This window comes from Sardina pilchardus, chromosome 21, assembly GCF_963854185.1.
Source record: "Sardina pilchardus chromosome 21, fSarPil1.1, whole genome shotgun sequence".
Lineage (NCBI taxonomy): Eukaryota > Metazoa > Chordata > Actinopteri > Clupeiformes > Clupeidae > Sardina > Sardina pilchardus.
In genome coordinates, this window is record NC_085014.1 from 12,873,989 (window position 1) to 12,895,062 (window position 21,074).

The 21,074-nt window shown below is 41.7% G+C and overlaps 1 protein-coding gene across 2 annotated transcripts in view; it reads left to right on the forward strand.

Moving 5' to 3' along the window:
- Positions 1-13,708, forward strand: part of kif3a (kinesin family member 3A) — a 23,343-nt gene extending 9,635 nt beyond the window's left edge. For both annotated transcript variants that reach the window (XM_062524422.1, XM_062524423.1), the window contains 8 exons: positions 4,561-4,717; positions 6,156-6,336; positions 6,910-7,020; positions 7,476-7,601; positions 7,885-7,938; positions 8,333-8,401; positions 8,591-8,718; positions 12,711-13,708. In XM_062524422.1, the coding sequence (XP_062380406.1) occupies positions 4,561-4,717; positions 6,156-6,336; positions 6,910-7,020; positions 7,476-7,601; positions 7,885-7,938; positions 8,333-8,401; positions 8,591-8,718; positions 12,711-12,759 (875 nt within the window). In that variant the 3' untranslated portion in view covers positions 12,760-13,708. The remainder of the gene's footprint in view (positions 1-4,560; positions 4,718-6,155; positions 6,337-6,909; positions 7,021-7,475; positions 7,602-7,884; positions 7,939-8,332; positions 8,402-8,590; positions 8,719-12,710) is intronic.
- The last annotated feature ends 7,366 nt before the right edge of the window (positions 13,709-21,074 follow it).

Here is a 21,074-nt window from a genome sequence, read left to right on the forward strand (position 1 = left end):
AATCAAGGCAAGTTGCAAACGTACCATGGGCGGAGTGATATCTGAAAATAGTCCCCATAGGCAACAAGCAGGAAGTAGTGCGTGATATCACTGCGCCCACTGCACCCATGGTACAGTTGCAACTTGCCTTGATTATTGCACCTGCATTAGTAATAGTATAGAGTGTCCCAACGTTTTTTTTTTTTTTAAAGATGGCATAGGTTTATTTTTTGACTATGTCATTTAACTTCCTGTCAGATCCACCTGTGTGTGTGTCTTATCTATTCTATGTTATGCCAACCTTCCTGTGAAAATCATGGTAAAGGAAATGATTTCAAAGCCTGATGAGCTGTAAACGTGTTTTATGTTGGACTCCTTCATCGCGGACAAAGTGGAAGGCAGAGGAAAGTCCCTTTAGAAGAAAGCCTCATGTTTATGGCAACACGGTTAAAGTAATTTCCTGTGTATTAACCAAACAGTGTTAACCCCTGTGGATTAGCCTCATAGCTGATGAAATTTTGCAAAATCAATGTATAAGCCACGGCTAACAGTTGGGAAATTACGGTATGCGGTCTCAGTTATAAGCTTAAAACGCTTTTAAATTATTTACTTGCAATCCATCAGACATTCAAAAGTAATATCATTTAATAATATACTGTATTTGTAAAGCATCAGTAAATCAATAGCCAGTTTGCTGATGGCTTGTAAAACAGGTTTCTGGTTTCTTTGAGAATGTTTACCTGCCTTGAGTGTCTACTGTACGTTGTGTTGTCTTGGCCTTTATAACTCACCGGAGCCAAGGGCACTCTGCACCTTGTGGCTGACTCTCACTGGTGTGACCCTGCTTGACCACTACTCCTCTTCCGCAGATGGATCTTCACCCCCATCCCCAGCTCAACCCCCCCCCCCCCCCCCGCCCATACCGTGGTCTGACATAAACCATTACTAACCAACCGATGCTCTGTCCACTCGGCCCCTCTTACCCATCCAACGGTCTTCTTTCTTTCTTCACACCACAAAAAGTGGTCATGCATGTAATGATTGTAACCAACCGCTGCCCAAAAAAGCCACTGCCCTGAAGTTGTATGGTGTCTGTTAAACGGGGAGACATAAAACAGGACCTCACTGTGTTACTGATGAAAGAGATCACGGCCCGTATTCACAAAGCATTTTATCTAGAGTACTCTTAAATTGCATTAAAAATGTTCTCTTAAAACATTCACAAAGCTGCTGAGACAAACGTTTAGTAAGGGAAAAATGACAACTCCTAATATAAGATAAGAGCTCTGTTGCTATGGTTACATAATTTCTCATCTGCGAGTTTGCTTGCAATGAGCACAGTTTCTTTTGCAGGCATTGCTACCCACTGTTACCACAGAATCAGATTTTGATTTTGAAACTAACCTCATCCCCTCTTGTGTCTGATTGCTCAGTGACCCTTTTGGCTGATGGAAACTTAAGTGCATCATCAGATGCCAAACTAGTATCTCCGTGAAATGAAAAGGTACAGAGACACTAAGCGGGCAGGGCCAGGCTACTGCACCGCCATAGTCAAATCAAAAGAAGTGCGAAACATATTGGATTAGATTAGATTCAACTTTATTGTCATTGTGCAGAGTACAAGTACAAATACGATGAAATGCAGTTTGCGGAAAAACAGAAAAAGTGTGATGTGATATAGTGATACAGGTGGTACATAAACAGGACAGGATGCAACCTGATCTTGGACATAATACATTTTACTCTGATGTAAGACCCATATTTCAGCAACCTGCCAATGTCGACTGACCTCTAGTTCATTCACAAACCTAAATTTGTACTTTTTTAAGTAAAAAAGGATTGTTATGCAATGTAATTACATAATTAATATCACAATATGACTATTTTATCTTATCGTGGAGAGGAATTATTACACTATACAATATTCCATAACATAGTCTGGCACGAAGTCGTGCAGGTTGTTGAAGGCCATGGATGTTTCCTTAAGAGTCAAGTCATGAAACATGTTTGAAATGTTCATTGCAAGTGAATGGGAACGCTGTAGGAGTAACAGTCATCAGTCATTCTGTCACATTGTGTGATTTTTCTACTCTACCCTCCTGTTTTATGTCTGCTCTTAGATTTCATACTGATTGTGTGTTCCTGTTTCCCTCTCTCTCTCTCTCTCTCTCTCTCTCTATTGCTATTTTTCTGTGTCTCTCTCTCTCTCCCCATCTGTGTCGTATGTGTAAAGTGTGTTCCTCTCTCTCTCTCTCTCTCTCTCCAACAGTATTTCCAAAGTAACCATGTCATGTGTCACACTTTTTGTCTTCCTCTTCCCTCCTCGGGGGGCAATATTGTCACGTGTGCCAAACGCTTATCTGCTGTAAATTCAAGACCAAAGAGGTTGGTGTGAGAGTCTCCTGAAGTCTATGCTACTCACCTCTCTAGCATTGGGTGTGGGGGAAAAACATACAGAACGAATTAAGATGAAAAGTGTAGTCTTCATAATGCACTACCCGTCAAAGGTTTTTGAACACCCTACATTTCAGGATCTGGACTACTACATTTCTACCTTTTCTTTGCAAATGCCCTGAGGTTTGATAGTCTAAGAGAATTGAGAAATGTACTGTAGTTTTGAAATGAACTGCCCCCGGAACTGTTTCAAAATAATCACAATATGCAGACTGATCAAATAATGACTCAGAAAAGGACTCTTTGATTTTTTTTTTTTTCTATGTTCGTTTCTCTTTTCGTTTCTCTTTGATCCAAAAAACAAAACCAGAGTAGAACTAGACATCTAGGCACCACAACTGAAGGAAGCACCCACGCCAGAGATGCAGCAAAGAGAACAGAGTCCCCCGAATGTAATAAGTGCAACACCTTATCCGCATATCGCAAGACATCACAAGCTGCTTGGTTGCAATTTGACTTGAGTTAATGTGAACTCCTGTGTGCATGCACTCCTAGTAATACTTTGAAGATTAATGAAGATTATTAAAACACTGGCATCGGAAAAAGAGTGTGCGGTCTCCTCCAGTTTATCTACAGTATGTCTGTGCATCCTGTGAACAGCACCTCGCAAAAACCACTGGTGCGCGTTGGTTTCTCCCACTAAAAAGTTAATTTTTTCATGCCATTCTATCAGTGAACCTATGCATTTAGTGCATTTTTTTTTCTTAAGTAAGTGCTTGAAAGCATCTTATACCTATTATTAAGTTAATGGTCCGAAAACAATTTGAAGTCTAACAAAATGTATCATAAATCATTTGTGTGTTTTCACAGAGACGAGAGGGCCAGTTTAATTATCTGTATGATGGGGCCTGTATAAGGGCCCTCAGCTGTGCTGATCTTTGATCTGCTAGGCCCGGGGGGTTCCTGAATGTAGTCTTAGGAAATACCCTCAGCTTTTTGACCTGCTCTACTTGTTCTGCCGTCACCAGCAGCAGGAAGAGGTTACCATATTGAGAACGTAACTGTTTGACCTCCTTTTGACTTCTTGTTTGTTTGTTTGTTTGCTTAGGAAGTCAGTTATGTTTGTTTGAGCATTTAGTCTGGTACTGAGAATGTTTTGGCAGGTGTTCAAAAACTTTTGAATGGCAATGCCTGACTGTTTCAGTCATTCACCCTCTGGTATTTTTTTCAGTCTGGTCAGTACATCTTAGGCTGCGTTTACACCGGCAGGCCTTGATGCACAGTTCCGATGTTCCGCTTTTGATTTTTTTTTTTGGACTGCCTATTTACACCTACTGTATGCCCATATCAGATGGTGCTACAAATGCATGAGATAGGGTGGCATTAGGGTATTTCCACTCAAAATTTACCGCCTTTATTGCAGCTTTTTCATCTCTGTTTTCTTTTTAATTACACCATTCTGACACCAGTCGTGCGTTGGCGTGAACCTGATCGTTGTAGGCTGTGTAATGTAAATGTGAAAATGTAAAAGACTGTGGGGTATGTTCAACTCTGATCAAAATGAAATTGACAAGGAATATCCGATCTGCCCGTTTACACTGCAGTCACTTTGGCTCATATCTGATTCATGTCTGATTTATTTCCACATATCAATGAGGCCTTAAACCGATCTGGAAGTATCGTAATCCATGCGCTTTTTTCATGTTTCGCGCAAAGTCCATGCCGCACATTGGAATTGTGCCACATATGACAAAAATCTGAATTGGGTCACATTTAACGGTGTAAATGTAGCCATACAGATGGTGTGATTGTAATCAGCCTGGTGCTTCACAAGAGATGAATGACTTGACACGAGATATCAAAGTCCTTTATCAACATCCTGTCTTATTCAGGTGATAAATAAATAAAAATAGAAACCTGATTGGCGAGTATCTTAATTTTACATAGTAAGACAAGCAAGCCAGATGACCCTGTGTACTGTGTATGTATTGGAAAAAATACCTTTGACATAAGAATATAAATGAACATATATTTGTTAAGATTTATAAGATGTTGAACTTGATGCACAGACTTGTAAAGCAAAAAAATAAAAGGCCACAAAAAGTGCTACATACAGTAACCCTGTCCTTGCTGTTCCAAACTGTGTGTTTTTCTGACCCTTTCGCTCCCCTCTCGCCTCACTGAAAGGAAAGAAGAAGGTGTCTCCCGACAAGATGGTGGAGATGCAGGCGAAGATCGAGGAGGAGCGGCGAGCCCTGGAGGCCAAGCTGGACATGGAGGAGGAAGAGCGGAACAAGGCGCGCGCCGAACTGGAGAAGAGGGAGAAGGACCTGCAGAAAGCCCAGTCAGTCTCCCCCTCTCACTATCGCTCAACCAGAACACACATGTCTCATGCCAACCATAACATGCAACACTTTGCTCTGCATTTTCACACTTGCTCTCAGGAGTACATTCATACATTTTGAATTTTGGTTGTTAAAAGATTATGGAAATGTCCCATTTTTGTAGATGCAATACACTACAGGCATTGATTAACCCCTAACAACCGCCTCCATCACTGTGTACAACTCTGCATGCTTGACAGATGTTTGTCAATGCTATCAAATGGCAGACAGAGTTATGCTGCAGTAAGACAGATGTTTGTCAATACTATCAAATGGCAGACGGGAGTTCTACTTAAGTAAGACAGGTGTTTGTCAATGCTATCAAATGGCAGACGGAGTTCTACTTAAGTAAGACAGATGTTTGTCAATGCTATCAAATGGCAGCAACAGTGTTATGCTGAAGTAAGATAGCTAACTCTGATGCACTTCTCACTCTGAAATCAGCAGATGGGCCGATGTATGAGCTTGTGTTTGCCTGCATGCATGCATGCATGCAAAAAAACAAACGGCTTTCATTTGCAACATTCACTAATCTGTTTGTAGTGTGACTGTGTTGTACTAGGGATGCATTTAGACCCTTTCCCTAAATGCCCTCCTATATGGATGCACTGCCAGTATAGTGCACGTGTTCACGTTTCGGGATTCAGCCGCATCTGGCTGATAGACTTATCGGTCTTGAGAGCAGGGCTGAATTTCTCTGTAATCAGCGGGTATTTCCTGGTCTGCGATTTTGTTGAGATGTGAGCACTCGCGATAAGACTAACCTCAGCTTGCCAAACGTGACCTCTGATTCACCTGAAAGTACCAAGTCTAAAACCTCAGGCTTTGCGCAACGTTCCTCGATAATTTGGACAGAGCCGTGAGAATAGGAAGACACCTCCTGAGCAGCTGCTAGTCGGCGTATTGGATTCTTTAGTAGTAGTGTGCGTCCACATTGTTATGAAGGTCCAGGACTAAGAGATGCAGCTGATTGTAAGTCAGTCAGTGGTTCTTCTCACACACTCTCATGCTGAATGCAATGCAAGCTTTGGTTACCACATCAGGAGAAAAAGTGTTCCAGACCAGCAATTTCCACTTTGAGGCGCCTCTGCGCTGACTTTAAACTAATGTTTAAACTTAACTTAAGTTAAGGCTAAGTTTTTTTTGGGGGGGCCTTTTATGCCTTTAACGGGAGAGAGAGCAGGGGTGGTGGGACCCTGAGAGGACCACGGGGCAGGAATCTAACCCGGGTTGCCAGCATTTAATGCAGGTGCCCCATCCAGTTGCGCCACGACTGAGGCCAGCACTGCCTCTTATGAGTTAGTTTTTCTTCGAGAGCGGTGCTGTTACAACCGGCGCGTCGTCGGTGAGTGTGGATCATCTGACCGGCGCCGTGTGTCGTTGTGGTTGACCCCTCAGGCAAGAGCACCACCTGCTGCTGGAGAAGCTGTCGGCGCTGGAGAAGAAGGTGATCGTGGGCGGCGTGGACCTGCTGGCCAAGGCCGAGGAGCAGGAGCGGCTGCTGCAGGAGTCCAACATGGAGCTGGAGGAGCGCCGCAAGAGGGCCGAGCAGCTGCGCCGCGAGCTGGAGGAGAAGGAGGTGAGGAGGAGGCGCACACACACACACACACACACACACACACACACACACACACACACAACCACACACACACACACACACACCACATATGTACACACACACCACATAATGTACACACCACATATGTGCACACACACACACACACACATACACACCACATATGTGTACACACACACACACACACACACACACACACACACACACAACACATATGTACACACACACACACACACACAACACATATGTACACACACACACACACACATCACATATGTGCACACACACACACCACATATGTGCACACACACGCACACACACCACATTATGTAAACACATGCGCACACACACACACACACACACACACACACACACACACCACATATGTGCACATTTCAGGTGCTGTAGCGGAATTCTGCTGGTGATCTAGTGACAAATTCATGATTAGATCTGTTGACCTTTGTGTGTGTGTGTGCGTGTGCGTGTGCGTGTGCGTGTGCGTGTGCGTGTGCGTGTGCGTATGCGTGTGCGTGTGTGCGTGTGTGTGTGCGTGTGATTTGATTCCACGTGAAACAGCAAGAGCGTCTGGACATCGAGGAGAAGTACACCAGCCTGCAGGAGGAGGCTCAGGGCAAGACCAAGAAGCTGAAGAAGGTCTGGACCATGCTGATGGCCGCCAAGTCCGAGGTAAACGTCTCGCATGCACCCTCTGCTCGCTCAACAGGGACTGGATGTGTCTACAGTATGGGCTTGTGTGTTTTGTGTTGCCGTCTATCTGTGTGTGTGAGTGTGTAACTGTAGTATAGATACAGACTGTGAAAATGTCCTGAGTTCAGAAGTCTTAAGTGTTACATGCACACTTGATTGAGGCTCAGCTCTGGCGGTCATCCGAAATTCGTAGAACCGTGGTTATATGCATAACCTTCGTTTGGGCCCCAACCGTCGACTTACAGGCAGTGCTGCCGTGCCTAACCCTAACCCTAGCGCCTCCCAGGCAGCGCTGCCTTGAAGTCTCTTTCTCCCCTAATCTCTCTTTTTTTCTCTCTCTCTCTCTCTCTCTCTCTCTCTCTCTCTCTCTCTCTCTACTCTCTCTTTCACACACACACACACACACACACACACACACTCTGTCTCTGGTGCAGATGGCTGACCTGCAGCAGGAGCACCACCGTGAGATCGAGGGGCTGCTGGAGAACATCCGCCACCTGAGCCGCGAACTCCGGCTGCAGATGCTCATCATAGACAACTTCATCCCCCAGGAGTTCCAGGTGTGTGTGTGTGTGTGTGTGTGTGTGTGTGTGTGTGTGTGTGTGTGTGTGTGTGTGTGTGTGTGTGTGTGTGTGTGTGTGTGTGTGTGTGTGTGTGTGTGTGTGTGTGTGTGTGTGTGTGTGTGTGTGTGTGTGTGTGTGTGTGTGTGTGTGTGTGTGTGTGTGTGTGTGTGTGTGTGTGTGTGTGTGGTCTGTTCTGTTCTGCTGGATGAAAGACCATTCATTAGAATGATAGGAGGGTCTGTCATAATAGCAACCTAATCAACCTTTTTGTAATTTCCAGGAGATGATTGAGAACTACGTCCACTGGAATGAAGACATTGGCGAGTGGCAGTTGGTGAGTGAGACCTGTGTGTGTCTGTGTCTGTGTCTGTGTCTGTGTATGGAAAGTGCAACGCCCCTTGAATTAAATTAAATGTCATTTGTGTCATTTTCATCACACTGAGGCGAATAGTCAGACACAGCTACATTGTGCAACATTATGACTAGTTAAAAAACGGTCCTCGCAAACAAACTCTGACCTTAACTTGAGTGTCTTGCATGGTGCTGCTTGCTTATGTTGCCAAATCTCCTGAGTCAAAGTGAAACCTGCTGCCCTACTTTGCTGTATTATCAAGAGACATCATCTGATTATTAATGAACTGGAGCGATAAAGGGGGAACGTCTGACTGTTCAGCCTCAACCGAGGAAGCACGTATCCAACGCCTTGTCTTTGTGTGTTTGTTTTGCAGAAATGCGTGGCATACACTGGGAATAATATGCGGAAACAAACCCCTGTGTCTGACAAGAAGGAGAAAGATGTGAGTGTCTTATGGCCACATTTATTCTGTCCTGATTCTGATCTGATCTGATTCAGGCTCACTAATATTTTTTATTCTCATCCTCTCTCTCACTCTACCCCCCCCCCCCCCCCCCCCACACACACACCATATCTATCTTTCTTTTATGTCTCTTGCTCTCTCCCTCTTGCCATCACCCTGCTCCGGTAGCCCTTTGAGGTGGACCTCTCTCACGTGTACCTGGCCTATACAGAGGAAAGCATGAGGCAGTCTCTCATGAAGCTGGAGAGGCCCAGGACCTCCAAGAGTGGCAAGTCCCGGCCCAAAACAGGACGCAGGTAAACCAGCTCGCTCGCTCAGCAAAGGGGGACTGAAGTGCTCTGCTAGATGTTTTAGTGTTTGCCACCCTATTGACCTAGTTGACCTAGTTCTCATAGACGTCACATTCAGGCTTGCTGAAAGTGACAGACTTTCAGATTGAACACAAAAGGCTGTGTCAATGAAGCCTGACGTAGCCATACTCAAAATTTGAGTCTGTTTGGGATGTGATTATGGGCCGTGTTTCAACCGACGCGGGGGGCGGGGGGGGGGGACCTCTGCGCGCAGTTAGGTAGACCCTAACCAATTGGAGTAACGGAATAGCCTACCATGAATCCTGTAGCTAGAACAGCCGAAACATCCTTCTTCTCTTCTGCCTGAACTGCTGTTTTCTGATCTTTTTTTTTTAAAGTAATTGCGCTGTCAACATCTTGTACAATAGACGTGATGTTGAAATCTAAATGTCTAGTCTTTTTGCTGTAAACAAAATGAACCCCAAGCGCGCTAAAGTGACATGATGGACTACAGTACACACCACCGTTGCTCATCTGTCATCAAGCTCTACTTTGGGTATAGTTGCTTCTCGATGGAATAAGTCCAGACCGATTTTCCTGACCTCAAATCTTGTGAACGGGGTCAAATTCAGGCTGGCTTCCAAGCTAATGTCAATCTAGTCCCTCCTCTCCTCTCCTCTCCTCTCAAGTGTGGTTCTCCTACACACTCGTGCCCCTCACACTCATTTCTAGGGTCCCTCACACAGGGGTCAATCTTACAGGGGCCTTAGTCAACTACCATGGTGACACTCCTTAACAGTGGTGATATTTATTCTATTGAGGACACCACTCTGATTGCAGCAGATCCCCTTCTGTGGCTTTGTGAAGTCACTGTTATGGTTAATTGGTGACCAAGTAGTGATTTGTCTCTTTAGGCGGCATTCACACAGACACGCATTATTTCACCTCCAAAATGCAAGTATTCCAAAGTAAAGTGAGCATTAAAAACACGCAATGTTGATATTGATAATGTGCGTGTCATTCTGAACGGCCCCTTTTCATTTATTACAGTGCATGCAAATGGCCTCTATGACATCACAATCGGGTCGTTGAGCAATTAGAATCTTATGCCAGGTGGCCAGCCCCACCTGCAGCAGCCCTCTCTCTCTCAGGCTTTAAGCATACAATCTCTCTGTGCATATCCTGTTAAACTGTTTCCTCTTTCCACAACTGTTTCAAAATAAAAGTCCTCACTGCAATAATACACTATTAAATAATTTAACCATTGAAACTACTCAACTATTTAACTGTTCAACCATTCCAACTGTCAGTTATCATCAACTATGCCTCCAGTCAACTACATGAGACCTCCATGTACCTAGCAACTAACATAGCAACCATTAAAATGAAGCGTTTATGACCGTTTCCATAGCAACCGACATGATTTTACTACAGTAACTTCTTTATTCCTGATAGTGGCAGCCATGGAAACCCTATCAACAAATGTTTCAAAATAGAAGTCCTCAGTAGCAAGTTAGCTAGTTAGCATGGTTAGCATAGTTAGCATTTTTTAGCATAGCTGCTAGAAATGATTAGTTAAGTTAGCTAATCAACCTAGTTAGCATTGTTAACATAGTTAGCATTGTTAGCATAACTGCTAGAAATCATCAACTAAGTCAGCTAATCAACCTGGTTAGCATTGTTAGCATAGCTAGCATTTTTAACATTTAACATTACTGCTAGAAATCATTAGCTTAGTTAGCTAATCAATCTGGTTAGCATTATTAACATAGTTAGCAGTGCTAACATTGTTAGCATTTTTACCATAACTGCTAGAAATCACTAGCTAAGTTAACCAATCGACCTGGTTATCATTGTTAGCATAGTTAACATCTGTTTATAGCATCTGTTTCTATTATTTGTTAGAAATCATTAGTTAGGTTAGAACTGGAATGTTTAACCCTCTAACCGCCCGGGTTTTTTTGGATTTTTGCATAAAAAATTCAAAAGGCCATGGCTTGAAAGTGGTCAGAGATAAAGTCCTACTGTAAATGTGAAAATCATTGAGTATGAACTAAAGTTCATAAAGGGAGTACATTTACTCATCCAATTTGCATATTGTGACGTCACAGGATGGCAATAGCGTCAAATTATGCACATTTCAGTAAATACTGATTGTTGAACACATTTGAGCAGTTTTACTTTGATTTTTGTAATTTCTCCGACATAACAAACAAACAGGACCACAGCCACATGTGAACCAACAATAGTAAACTATTAGTATTACCACAATCCCTATGTTACTATATAATAAAGTAGCCTGGTCAAATCAGTTCCTATCGCGAATGACTTTGTAGCTCTTCAGAGTCCTATTTTTACTAGACCTGCTGTCTGTACCATGTCAATTACAGACACTATCATCATGATTATCACTGGCACCAAGCACACCATGCTTATTTGAACCCTTTGGTCAACATTGCTGCAGGTAAACACTGACGTACACACGCAAAGACCCACCTCCATTCACAGACGCATCTTGACTGTCACTGCCAATGAACGACCGATCATAATCTCCAAAAGGCAGATTTTCTCCTTCAGAATCAGAGTAGGTGACTTACAGACCCAAGACTTCATAACACACGACTTTGTTTTTTAACATTTGCCGTTTTTCTGCTTCAATTTGTACAACGCGATCGCGCATTTCACTTCCGCGTTATAAACAGGAAATGCGTCTTTTTTTTTTGTTTCTCGCGAGTAATACAGGCACTTCCTGAAAACTTTTTTACTCGAATTTGGGCTTGAACCAAAGCTCTGGATGTCTGCCAACTAGTGGTGGAGAGTACAAAGGCGATTTGTCACCCTCCTCGGATCTACCGTCTGTTTTAATCAGTGATGTTGCTTGTCGCCGTACGGCGCCTTGGGCGGTTAGAGGGTTAAGCTTTAAACTGTCTACCTTCACACTATCAGCTTTCTTTAAACTCTGCTACCACCATGTTTACCCTAGCTACACCTTAGTAACCATATCTACATTTTTTGCATTTTCATGCACTGGTAATTCCTTGGAATTGCATTTCTAGTTTAAGCTGCTGCTTTAAGTGACCTCTCAATAGTGTTCTTCTAATCTCAGAATCTGTCAGAATTGGCCATTGCTGGAGTCCACCCTTCAGATGTGTCACAAGGAAAGACCACACTAGACTGCCCTGTGACTTGTGGTTGTGTAGGTTGTGCACTTGACCAATGACAGTGTCATGGTACAGTTGCAGGTTATCACGATCTACCCTAGATAATGTACAATATGATGTCATTTCTTGTTGGAGGTGCCTTATTTGCTATGACAAGTGCGTATGAACCTTGGAACCTTGGTCTGGTTTTGGCAGACGATACGATACGCATCAGGATACAGGAGTCACCATACAATACATCACAATATATCACATAAAAATGTAAAAAATTGAGCTGGAAACACAATTTGCCACCTGGGTAGTTTGATAGATCACATTATACTGATAATTCATAATATTGTCAACTGTATACATATTTTTCCACAGCCTAATGCGTTAATAAAATGATATTGATATTTGGCGGCAGTGGCGATACAATATATTGCGCAAGTGGCGATACAATATATTGATATCAGGCAAATGTTTTCTATTAAATAATCCTAGACGAGTACCCATGAATCTTCTTCGTGAATCCCTCTACTTTCATGATGGCCATGCCAATATTATTATTACAGCTTGTGCTGTAACACACACTCTCTCACACACACACACACACACACACACACACACACACACACACACAGACATTTCTTTTACACGTAAAGCACTCATTATTTCTATTATTTCTTGTTTGACCTTGGAGGTGCTATATACATATTTGTTGATGTTATTGTTGTTGTTATTGTTGTTGTTACTACGGATAAAAGCCATTACTCAGTCTTACTCAGTGTTGAGGAGGAGGGGGATGACCCTCCGAATGACACAGCTGTTGATTGTTATCTTCTGTGTCTGTTTTAGGAAGCGATCGTCCAAGCCAGAGGCAGTGATCGAGTCCCTCCTGCAGTGAGCAAGCGCTGGGCAGAAGAACTGTGTCGATCTGGGAGATGAGGAGGCCCTAGGAAGGGTACTAATCTGTTGTAAACCTAAAATCACCCAGGGAGAGATTGCAAAAGGCCATGTGTTTCAAAAAAACCTCTCCAGTGATGTGTAAAATAACACTACAGAACTAAGTCTGTACACTAAGTCTTAAACCTTAGTACTCTTGCATACAGTAACTCCAAACAGTGAAGTAGCTGTTGTGTGTGTTTTGGATGGATTGATGGATTGATTGATTGATTGATTGAAAGGTCATGGGAGTCCAAGGGGCCTGTATTAAATGTTATCTTGTAATTTGCTTACTGTTTTGAACCTGAAAACACTGAATACCTTTAGAAAAAAAAAAAGAGGTTTGCTTATTTAACCATTTAGCGCTTCATTACAAGTATGTCTGGACATCACCGTGAATGAGCAAGGTTAGTAAAAGAAGCATTTTTTTTTTATCATTTCAGTGAATCAGGTCATGAAGCTTGCACAAAAGGAAACATGAACGCTAAACGTTGTCATTGTCTAAATTTGAATGCCAGTGAGCGAGATGGAGGATGGAAGAGTTGCTAGGATATGTTGACGTAATACTCTAGAGGGTGTAGGGATCACCTGATGCGTGGAATGAGCCTGTAGCCTTTTACTGGACATGGCAGTGTGTTTGCGCTGTACATTTATTTGTATTTTTCTTTTAGGGTGAAGTGGGTGTGGTTGCTTTGGAGGTTAATGTGTAAGGCTTGCATGCTATAACACCCCTCCCCTTCACTTTTCTGTAGTGCCATGCAAGACTAGGTCATTTTCAAAATGTACTGTCAAGAACTGCTTGATTTTTTTATTATTATTTGTATTACATTTCAAAATGTTTACATGTTGTGTGCTTTCATCTAATGTATATCTGTTAATTTATTAAATTATTTTAATGATGAAAAACTGGACCGTTTTTGGTGTGAATATTTTTTTTTTTACTTTTTAATTCATGTTGCAGTAAATTAAACAAACACAACTTGGCACATCGGATTTGATTGCAGATATAAATACAAAAATAGAACTATATTTATAATGCTAAATTGATAAATAACATTCTCTTTGTGTATGCCGTTGACTAGTCCTCTTTGGTCCTACGGCATTGGATTCTTGGATGTGACAGATGTTGCTGTACACAATGAATGACGTCATCTCTAAGGGTCAGCAATGGGTACTTCACCCCTGAAGCAGTGTAGGGACAGTCCTTCATCTGTGGAAGAGACGGTAAGTGTTAATTCCGTGCCTGAGCAATACAAAAGACATTGGCTGGGTTTCCCAGATTCGTTAAGAAGTTCTTTGAACGTTCTTAGAGCGCTCCTAAGAAGTTCTTGCACTTCAGAGCTTCTCAAGCATCTGGGAAACCCGGCCAATGTCCACTGCTGATATTTAAAGGAACAGTTCACGTTGGAGATGCTGCCAAAGCAATGCAGAGAAGCACTTCGGTACTCTCGAGTTAGGTACAGTAGCACCGATACTGTACTCAAAAAACAGGGCCCTTGGTTGTCATTGGCCTTAGTGTTCCTTTTTAAGACAAGGCTTAAAACTCTATATATCTATCACATTCATTTTGTTTAATTTACATTAGAGACATCATTCACAACTTAAAAACCTTTGTGTATTGTTTGTTGAACACTTCCATTCAAAGACACAGACTTACCTCAGTGTAAACAGAGAGGGCCCTTGCTAACTTTGAGTGAGTATGCTTGTGGTGGAAAAAGGCTTTAGAGATGATCTTCTGAGCAACACAGAAATCTTTACACTGTGGAGAGATAAAAACAACTGATCAGCACAGAATAATCCTTCCCATGATCAATACTGTCAATACTAATCAATACCAAATCAATACCATATCAATACACATCCCCGGCTTCAGAGAGTACAACCCCTGCGGCCCTGCCACATATTTCATCCAACCATTCACTGAACCTCCCGATTCTATTTGGCAGGACTCTTCAGTCAAGGCAGATGCGCTAATTAGTGAAATCACCTGTGTTAAGCACACAGGTAGAACTAAAACACGGTAGGACTTTTTCTTTCAATTTTGAAAACAATTTTAACCTCTGGTCACCAGTTGCAAGTTCCCACGACCAGAGAGCTGCTAACATGTTCTCACCTCACACTTGTTCTTGTCAAACACTACGTCCACATATGTTCTGTTCATAAACTGCAGAAAGAGAAGGAGAGTTTTGTGTTAAAGGTGCTGTGTGGAATTATGTAGTCGTTTGTAGATGATAATAATAATAATAGTAATAATACATTTATTTTTATAGTGCTTTTCTAGACGCTCAACAATGCTTTAGTTATTGTGTTGCCAAAGCATATGATTTAGATATGATGGCCTATAGATCATAATAATATATTGATTAGCATAATTATAATAAAGAATAACAATGATCATTAAAAGTACCTAAATTAAAATGTGTTACATGTTTGCTTTGAGTGAAGGATTTTCTGTTCTCACCTCTGAAAACTCTTGGACTTCTTGCGCCATGTTGAAGATTTGTTTAAGCGACCGGAGATGATTGTCATGGGTGGGCTTGGCATCCACCAGCAGAAACGTCAGCAAGATCCACCCTACAGTCGTCTTCATCTTGGCTAGGATCCTTTGTTAGTTGATGGGGTTGTTGAAGTGAGCAGTGGTGCCAGGTCAAGGTGTTGTGAGTGGCTTGTTGTTTTGAGCTATACTGGACAACTTATATATTAGTGCCAGCAGGATATCCACATGCTGACTCAAGCTTGCAAAAAAATGGAGTTTCTATCAAGATATGAAGAGATCACTCTGATTATCGTCACAAGCAAGGATATGAAACCCCACAGCCTAATCAGCCAACGTGACGACTGATGAGAGATAGGGACAATGCGCATTGTCTCATTCTGAGAAAACAAAACATGGTCAAAATCGTTGTAGGGTAATTTCGAAAATACAGTCTAGCGTTAATTGTAAGAAAAAGTTATCGTACGTTTTATTTAGGGCAATTATTATTTCAGCAGCCAAGCATCAATTGGTCAAATCAAGTGTCTTTATCTTTGCATCCACATGTGAGGTTTCCATAAGCATTCCCAGCCCCCCATACATCTCCCGTCCCGCCACATACAGTACGCATATGTTACCAAGGAAAAAGAAGACAGGGTGTTTCCGTGAGGCCAGGCTACTGCATACTGATACTTTGTCATTTATCCCAAGGAATAGAGACAAAGACAGGACAGGACAGGTCCATTGGCTTCTTGCTCACAGACTAGGCAAGGGCAAGGTGTCCTGTAATAAAGAGAAAACACTAAAAATAAATGTTTTATATATGCTCAACACTCGCTCACACTGCACGTCTTCACAACCACTCTTACTTTTCGTTTGCTCCTCTCAGTTCTGATTACAATTAATTGTATTCATTTCTTAGAACAAAGTGACACCAATGACCCCACTCCTTATTAGTCGCTGACCAACCGTATGTAATCCCTGAATCATTCCCTCCTGGACACTTCCTGGCATCTACTGTTGTGCCCTTGAGCAAGGCACTTAACCCGAAGTTGCTCTGGGGACAATACGACAATGCTCTTGTAATTGACACATGTATATATATTTGATGAATTAATTTATGGGTATATATAAATATATATATTTGATGTATTTGATCTGCACATTTTTCTGAAGTCATCCTACGGTTGCTGAGTGACATTCAAATGAGTTGACGGTCATACTCAAGACCACTGCAAAGCATTTTCATGTTGCATTGAGTGCCACAAGACTGCTTGAGCATGGGCGATCTTCACATTCTTAATAAATGGTTGGTTACTGTATGTAATTAGGAAGTCAAAACAATGAACAAACCATTGTCCACTGTAGTAGAAGTATTTCATAATTTGCTTTAGTCATGACCACCTGCTCTTGATCACGCCAAACCTTGTCAACCAACTGCCAATTGTGACCTTCTGATCATTTGTTGATGAGGCCTTTCCTCTTGACCCAATCAAGAGGGGGCGAGGCCTTAAATGCATAGAGAACACACAGAATGGGATTCTATTCGTTTTTAATAAACAAATACCCATGTGATTTTTTTACACCAAGTGCAGCCTATAGACGGCCCTTTCTGGCGGAAATGACATAGGGTGCCTCTCATTCAGCGTTAATACGTCCTCCCTCACTCCTCGGGCCTCGATGCTCACTGATCTACATAAAGAAAGATAGAAGAAGGGATAGACTATCCCAGTGTTGCCGCCCCATCATTCTTTATGTAGATCAGTGAGGATCGAGGCCAGAGGAGCGAGGGAGGACGTATAAACGCTGAATGAGAGGCACCCTATGTCATTTGGGGTGCCTCTCAACATGCCTCCTCGATCCTCGAGGGCGTTCCCACTGATCTATAACTAACACTGGATAGACTATCCCATTGTTTCCCCCCCATCAGTCTTTATATAGATCAGTGAGGATCGAGGCCCGAGGAGCGAGGGAGGACGTATAAACGTTGAATGAGAGGCACCTATATGGTCACAATGTCGAGAACTGGCAAAACAAGGAAGGCATTTGATTCAGGCCAGCTTTGATGACATCATGATAATGATGAAGTATCAAGATTGCATGCGAGGTGACTCAGCATCATTGTAAAGCCCCAGTGAGCATCCTGAGTCAAGATGCCAGGTCACATCTTCAACAATCAGATAATAACGCAAACGCATGCATTTGCACGCATCAAAATTGCGCCGCTTTCTGTAAGTGAGGCGCAAGCAGGGCACTGTGGGCTGAGATGCCCACAAAGATACAGTGGATGTCTTATAGCGCAACTGAAGTATGCCAGCGTACCACTCTAGAGATGATTCATGGAGGTTGATCACGAGGCATTGTGCATAATGAGTTGTGTTATCTTACTGGATGTGACTGTGATGGTCACACAGCCTTTTTTCTTAATGGGCGTCTTTTCACCGACAAATTTGTTCTTAAAACCCATTCGCTGACGCTAGCCTAGCATAGGCAGACACAAATTCTTATGAGAATTTGAGTTTGGTAACATGCCATTTAAACTTGATTTTGGGGTGTGTAGCAGTATACAGGGAAAATGAAACTGGATAGACCTAACCATTCAGAGCAATGAAATATGAATCCTGTAGGAAGAACAGCTCAAAAATCCTTCAAACTATATTTTTGAAATATATGTGAGTATGCAAAATTGTCCCAAGAATATATTTTAGACACTTAAACATGTATTTAAATTCCTGCGAATCTAAAATGCTGCTTATCTGACAGTGGAGATCTATTTAATGACTGTAGGTGTGAGGGGAGCCTCTTCAAAGAGCACTATGTACATGTGGGGTGTTGGAGTTGATAAGTTGCCCTTAGCTTTTATTTGAGGAACCTTTTCTGTGTCATATTGTCCTGAGTCAATTTACATTTTAAACCTACAGGACCTGATAGCCTGCACACTAACAGCAGGGCTTTGTGGTTTGGCATAGGAAGAGTAGAGGTTCTATTGTCAGTATGTTACTGCATTGCACGGCATTGTGACTTCATTGGTTAGATCTGTCACGACCTGTACACTTGTCAATGTTTTAAAAGATACCTTTTTTATGACCCCAGTATTTTAAGGACAACATTTATTTATTTATGATACATTATTCATTCACAAAGAAAATTGATGTCCTTAAAGGTTGGATATTTCCTCGTTTTTTCATTTAAGGCATTAAGATCAATTTTCAAAAGATTATTTTATTTTCCTTTAGCATGTGTTTCAATACTTATAGAGGGGACAGTATAGGTTTCACTTATAAGGCTTTGACAATCATTGATTTATGTGAACATAATTTATTTATAATTCCACACAGAGTGGTCAAAAGTCCGACAATAAATTGATGAGTGAATAAATACAAATGCAAATAGATTAACAAATAAATAAAGTAAACAGCCATGCATCTTGCTGTCAGCATGCTCAGTATAAATAAACAAATAATAAAAAAATAAAACAAATAAAAAATAAAGCATAAATAATTCCTTAAATAAATACATTTATTCCACTGCTTGGTTGAATTTCCTATTGTCCTGCATTCTTTATAAGATTGCATTAACTGTATGTTATTTGCACACCCATGAAGTACAGTAGCTCCAAATTGACCATATCACACTTGTATAATAATTTGCCTGATTCATTGTGAGGTTTAAATTAACTGTCACATTGCATCCAAACTGAAATACAGACGTTGAGAACATAGCAGCATTGTAACGATGGAGGCGGATTTTAGCTAGTTGGTTGGCATGTACTGTAGGCTAAGTAAAATAACGATAGCTTTCAAAGCTAAGGTTCATCAGAATCCTGGGATATGCCAACTTGACAACAGGAGACATAGAACCAGAGAGGGTTAAAGTTGGTTGCTGCCTGCATGGTCAGTAGCCTCAGTGCCCATAGAGCAGTGTTTGTGGTGATGATGCATATGGACCTGTGCACAGTTAATGATATCTTCCACGAGTGTCTTCAGTTGATATTCACCCTCTGATGCGTGTGGTCTGGTTGTCTGATGGTGGTCCTGTGGAAGAGAGGTCAGCAGTAGAATTAAAACCTTCATCAATCAGTGATGCTGAAATCAGTGGTATCGAGTCTCCATCTGAGGTTCTTCAAATTATTTCAAGTGTGTGATGTTTAAATGGTATAGTTTCCCTCAAAACCATCTTTTAAAAGTATAATCAGGAGTATACACAGTCTGTTGGACTCTGATTGGCAGCTCCTTAACCACTAAAAACTTGATTTAATGTTGAAATCAGGGAAAGATTTTTTCAGGGTTTCTGTGTCATTAATCGTAGCATAATAGTCCCATTTGCATCAGTATGTCATGGTGTACTGCAGCACTACCACAGATTCTCTCAAAATGATTTACCTTGGTGTAAGCATGTAGTGCGCCTGGTAGGCGTAGTAGTGAGTGCTTGTCTGTCGCTCGTTGCTTAAGGATGGGAATGAGGATTTCTTTAGCGATGTGAAAATCTTGACACTGTTGAAAAGAAAATGGAAGATCAACACCTCTTATTAACTTGATGAAGAATGTGGACAGACATCATTAATCATTCAGTGCAGACCAACAGATGTGGATTATTTCAGGTACTAATATGCATAATAGTGACAATAATCACAACAACCATTCATTCTTAAGGGATAACATACCTCACACCTCTCCCTAGAAAACCCAGAATTCACGTACGTGTCTCCAAAGTCATGGTACTGAGGAAAGGGATGGGAGAGACAGAAGTGTGATGTAAGTGACAAAGGACATACAAAGGAGACATAAGACTCCTAAAAATGTATAAACTCAAGGTATATTCATTGAATCTATCCAACACACATTGTTTCCTATGCATCAACTCTTAATTGGGACACACACACACACACACACACACACACATAGCAACAGGTTAACATTACTTTACTGATCTGAAAGCTTCACCTCTCATCTCACCTCTGGTTCTTTTTGCAGTGCATGCGCCTCGTCAATAATTTGCCGAAGTAAGATATGTCTGTCGGACTTATTTGCGGGCGCTGCGTCCACCAACAGAGAGGCCAGAAGGATGAATACTGTGATGGTCTTCATGCTGTGTTGTGATTCGTGTCGGGACTCCAAGTGAAGATGCTGTTGGCGTCTCTTCTCTGCTGTGACACTAAGCCATCACCCTGTTATTATAGAGCACCTGCAGGATGTCCCGTGAAGATTTAACTGATTGCGACACGTCACCACCAGATAGAGGTAAGAAACCATTGTTTCCTGCAGCCCAATTATGGATTGTTTTTACTCACCACAGCATTCTGAAAATTGCCTTCAAATTATGCTGAAAAAAAGTTGTTTGGTCATCACTTACAGTACATTAACATACTGTGGCCATCTTTATCAGTTTCGCCTATCGGTGTCTTTATCAATCTGTCTTCGTGGGCAGACACACCATTTAATGTAAGCTAACTAATTGACTGTTCTAGATATGATAGATAGATAGATAGATAGATAGATAGGTAGATAGATAAATACGATATATAGATAGATAGATAGATAGATAGATAGATAAATACGATATATAGATAGATAGATAGATAAATAGATAGATAGATAGATAGATAGATAAATAAGATATATAGATAGATAGATAGATAGATAGATAGATAGACAGACAGTTTTGAGACGTCTCTCTTGAGTGTCACGTCCCTACTTTTGACTCATACTAAGTGGATGCAGTAGCCAATCTAATCAGTTTGTGTTTGAGTTGAATTATTGTTGTGCTTGACTCTTGATTTTTTGTTTGCCTGTCTACTTAAAGGG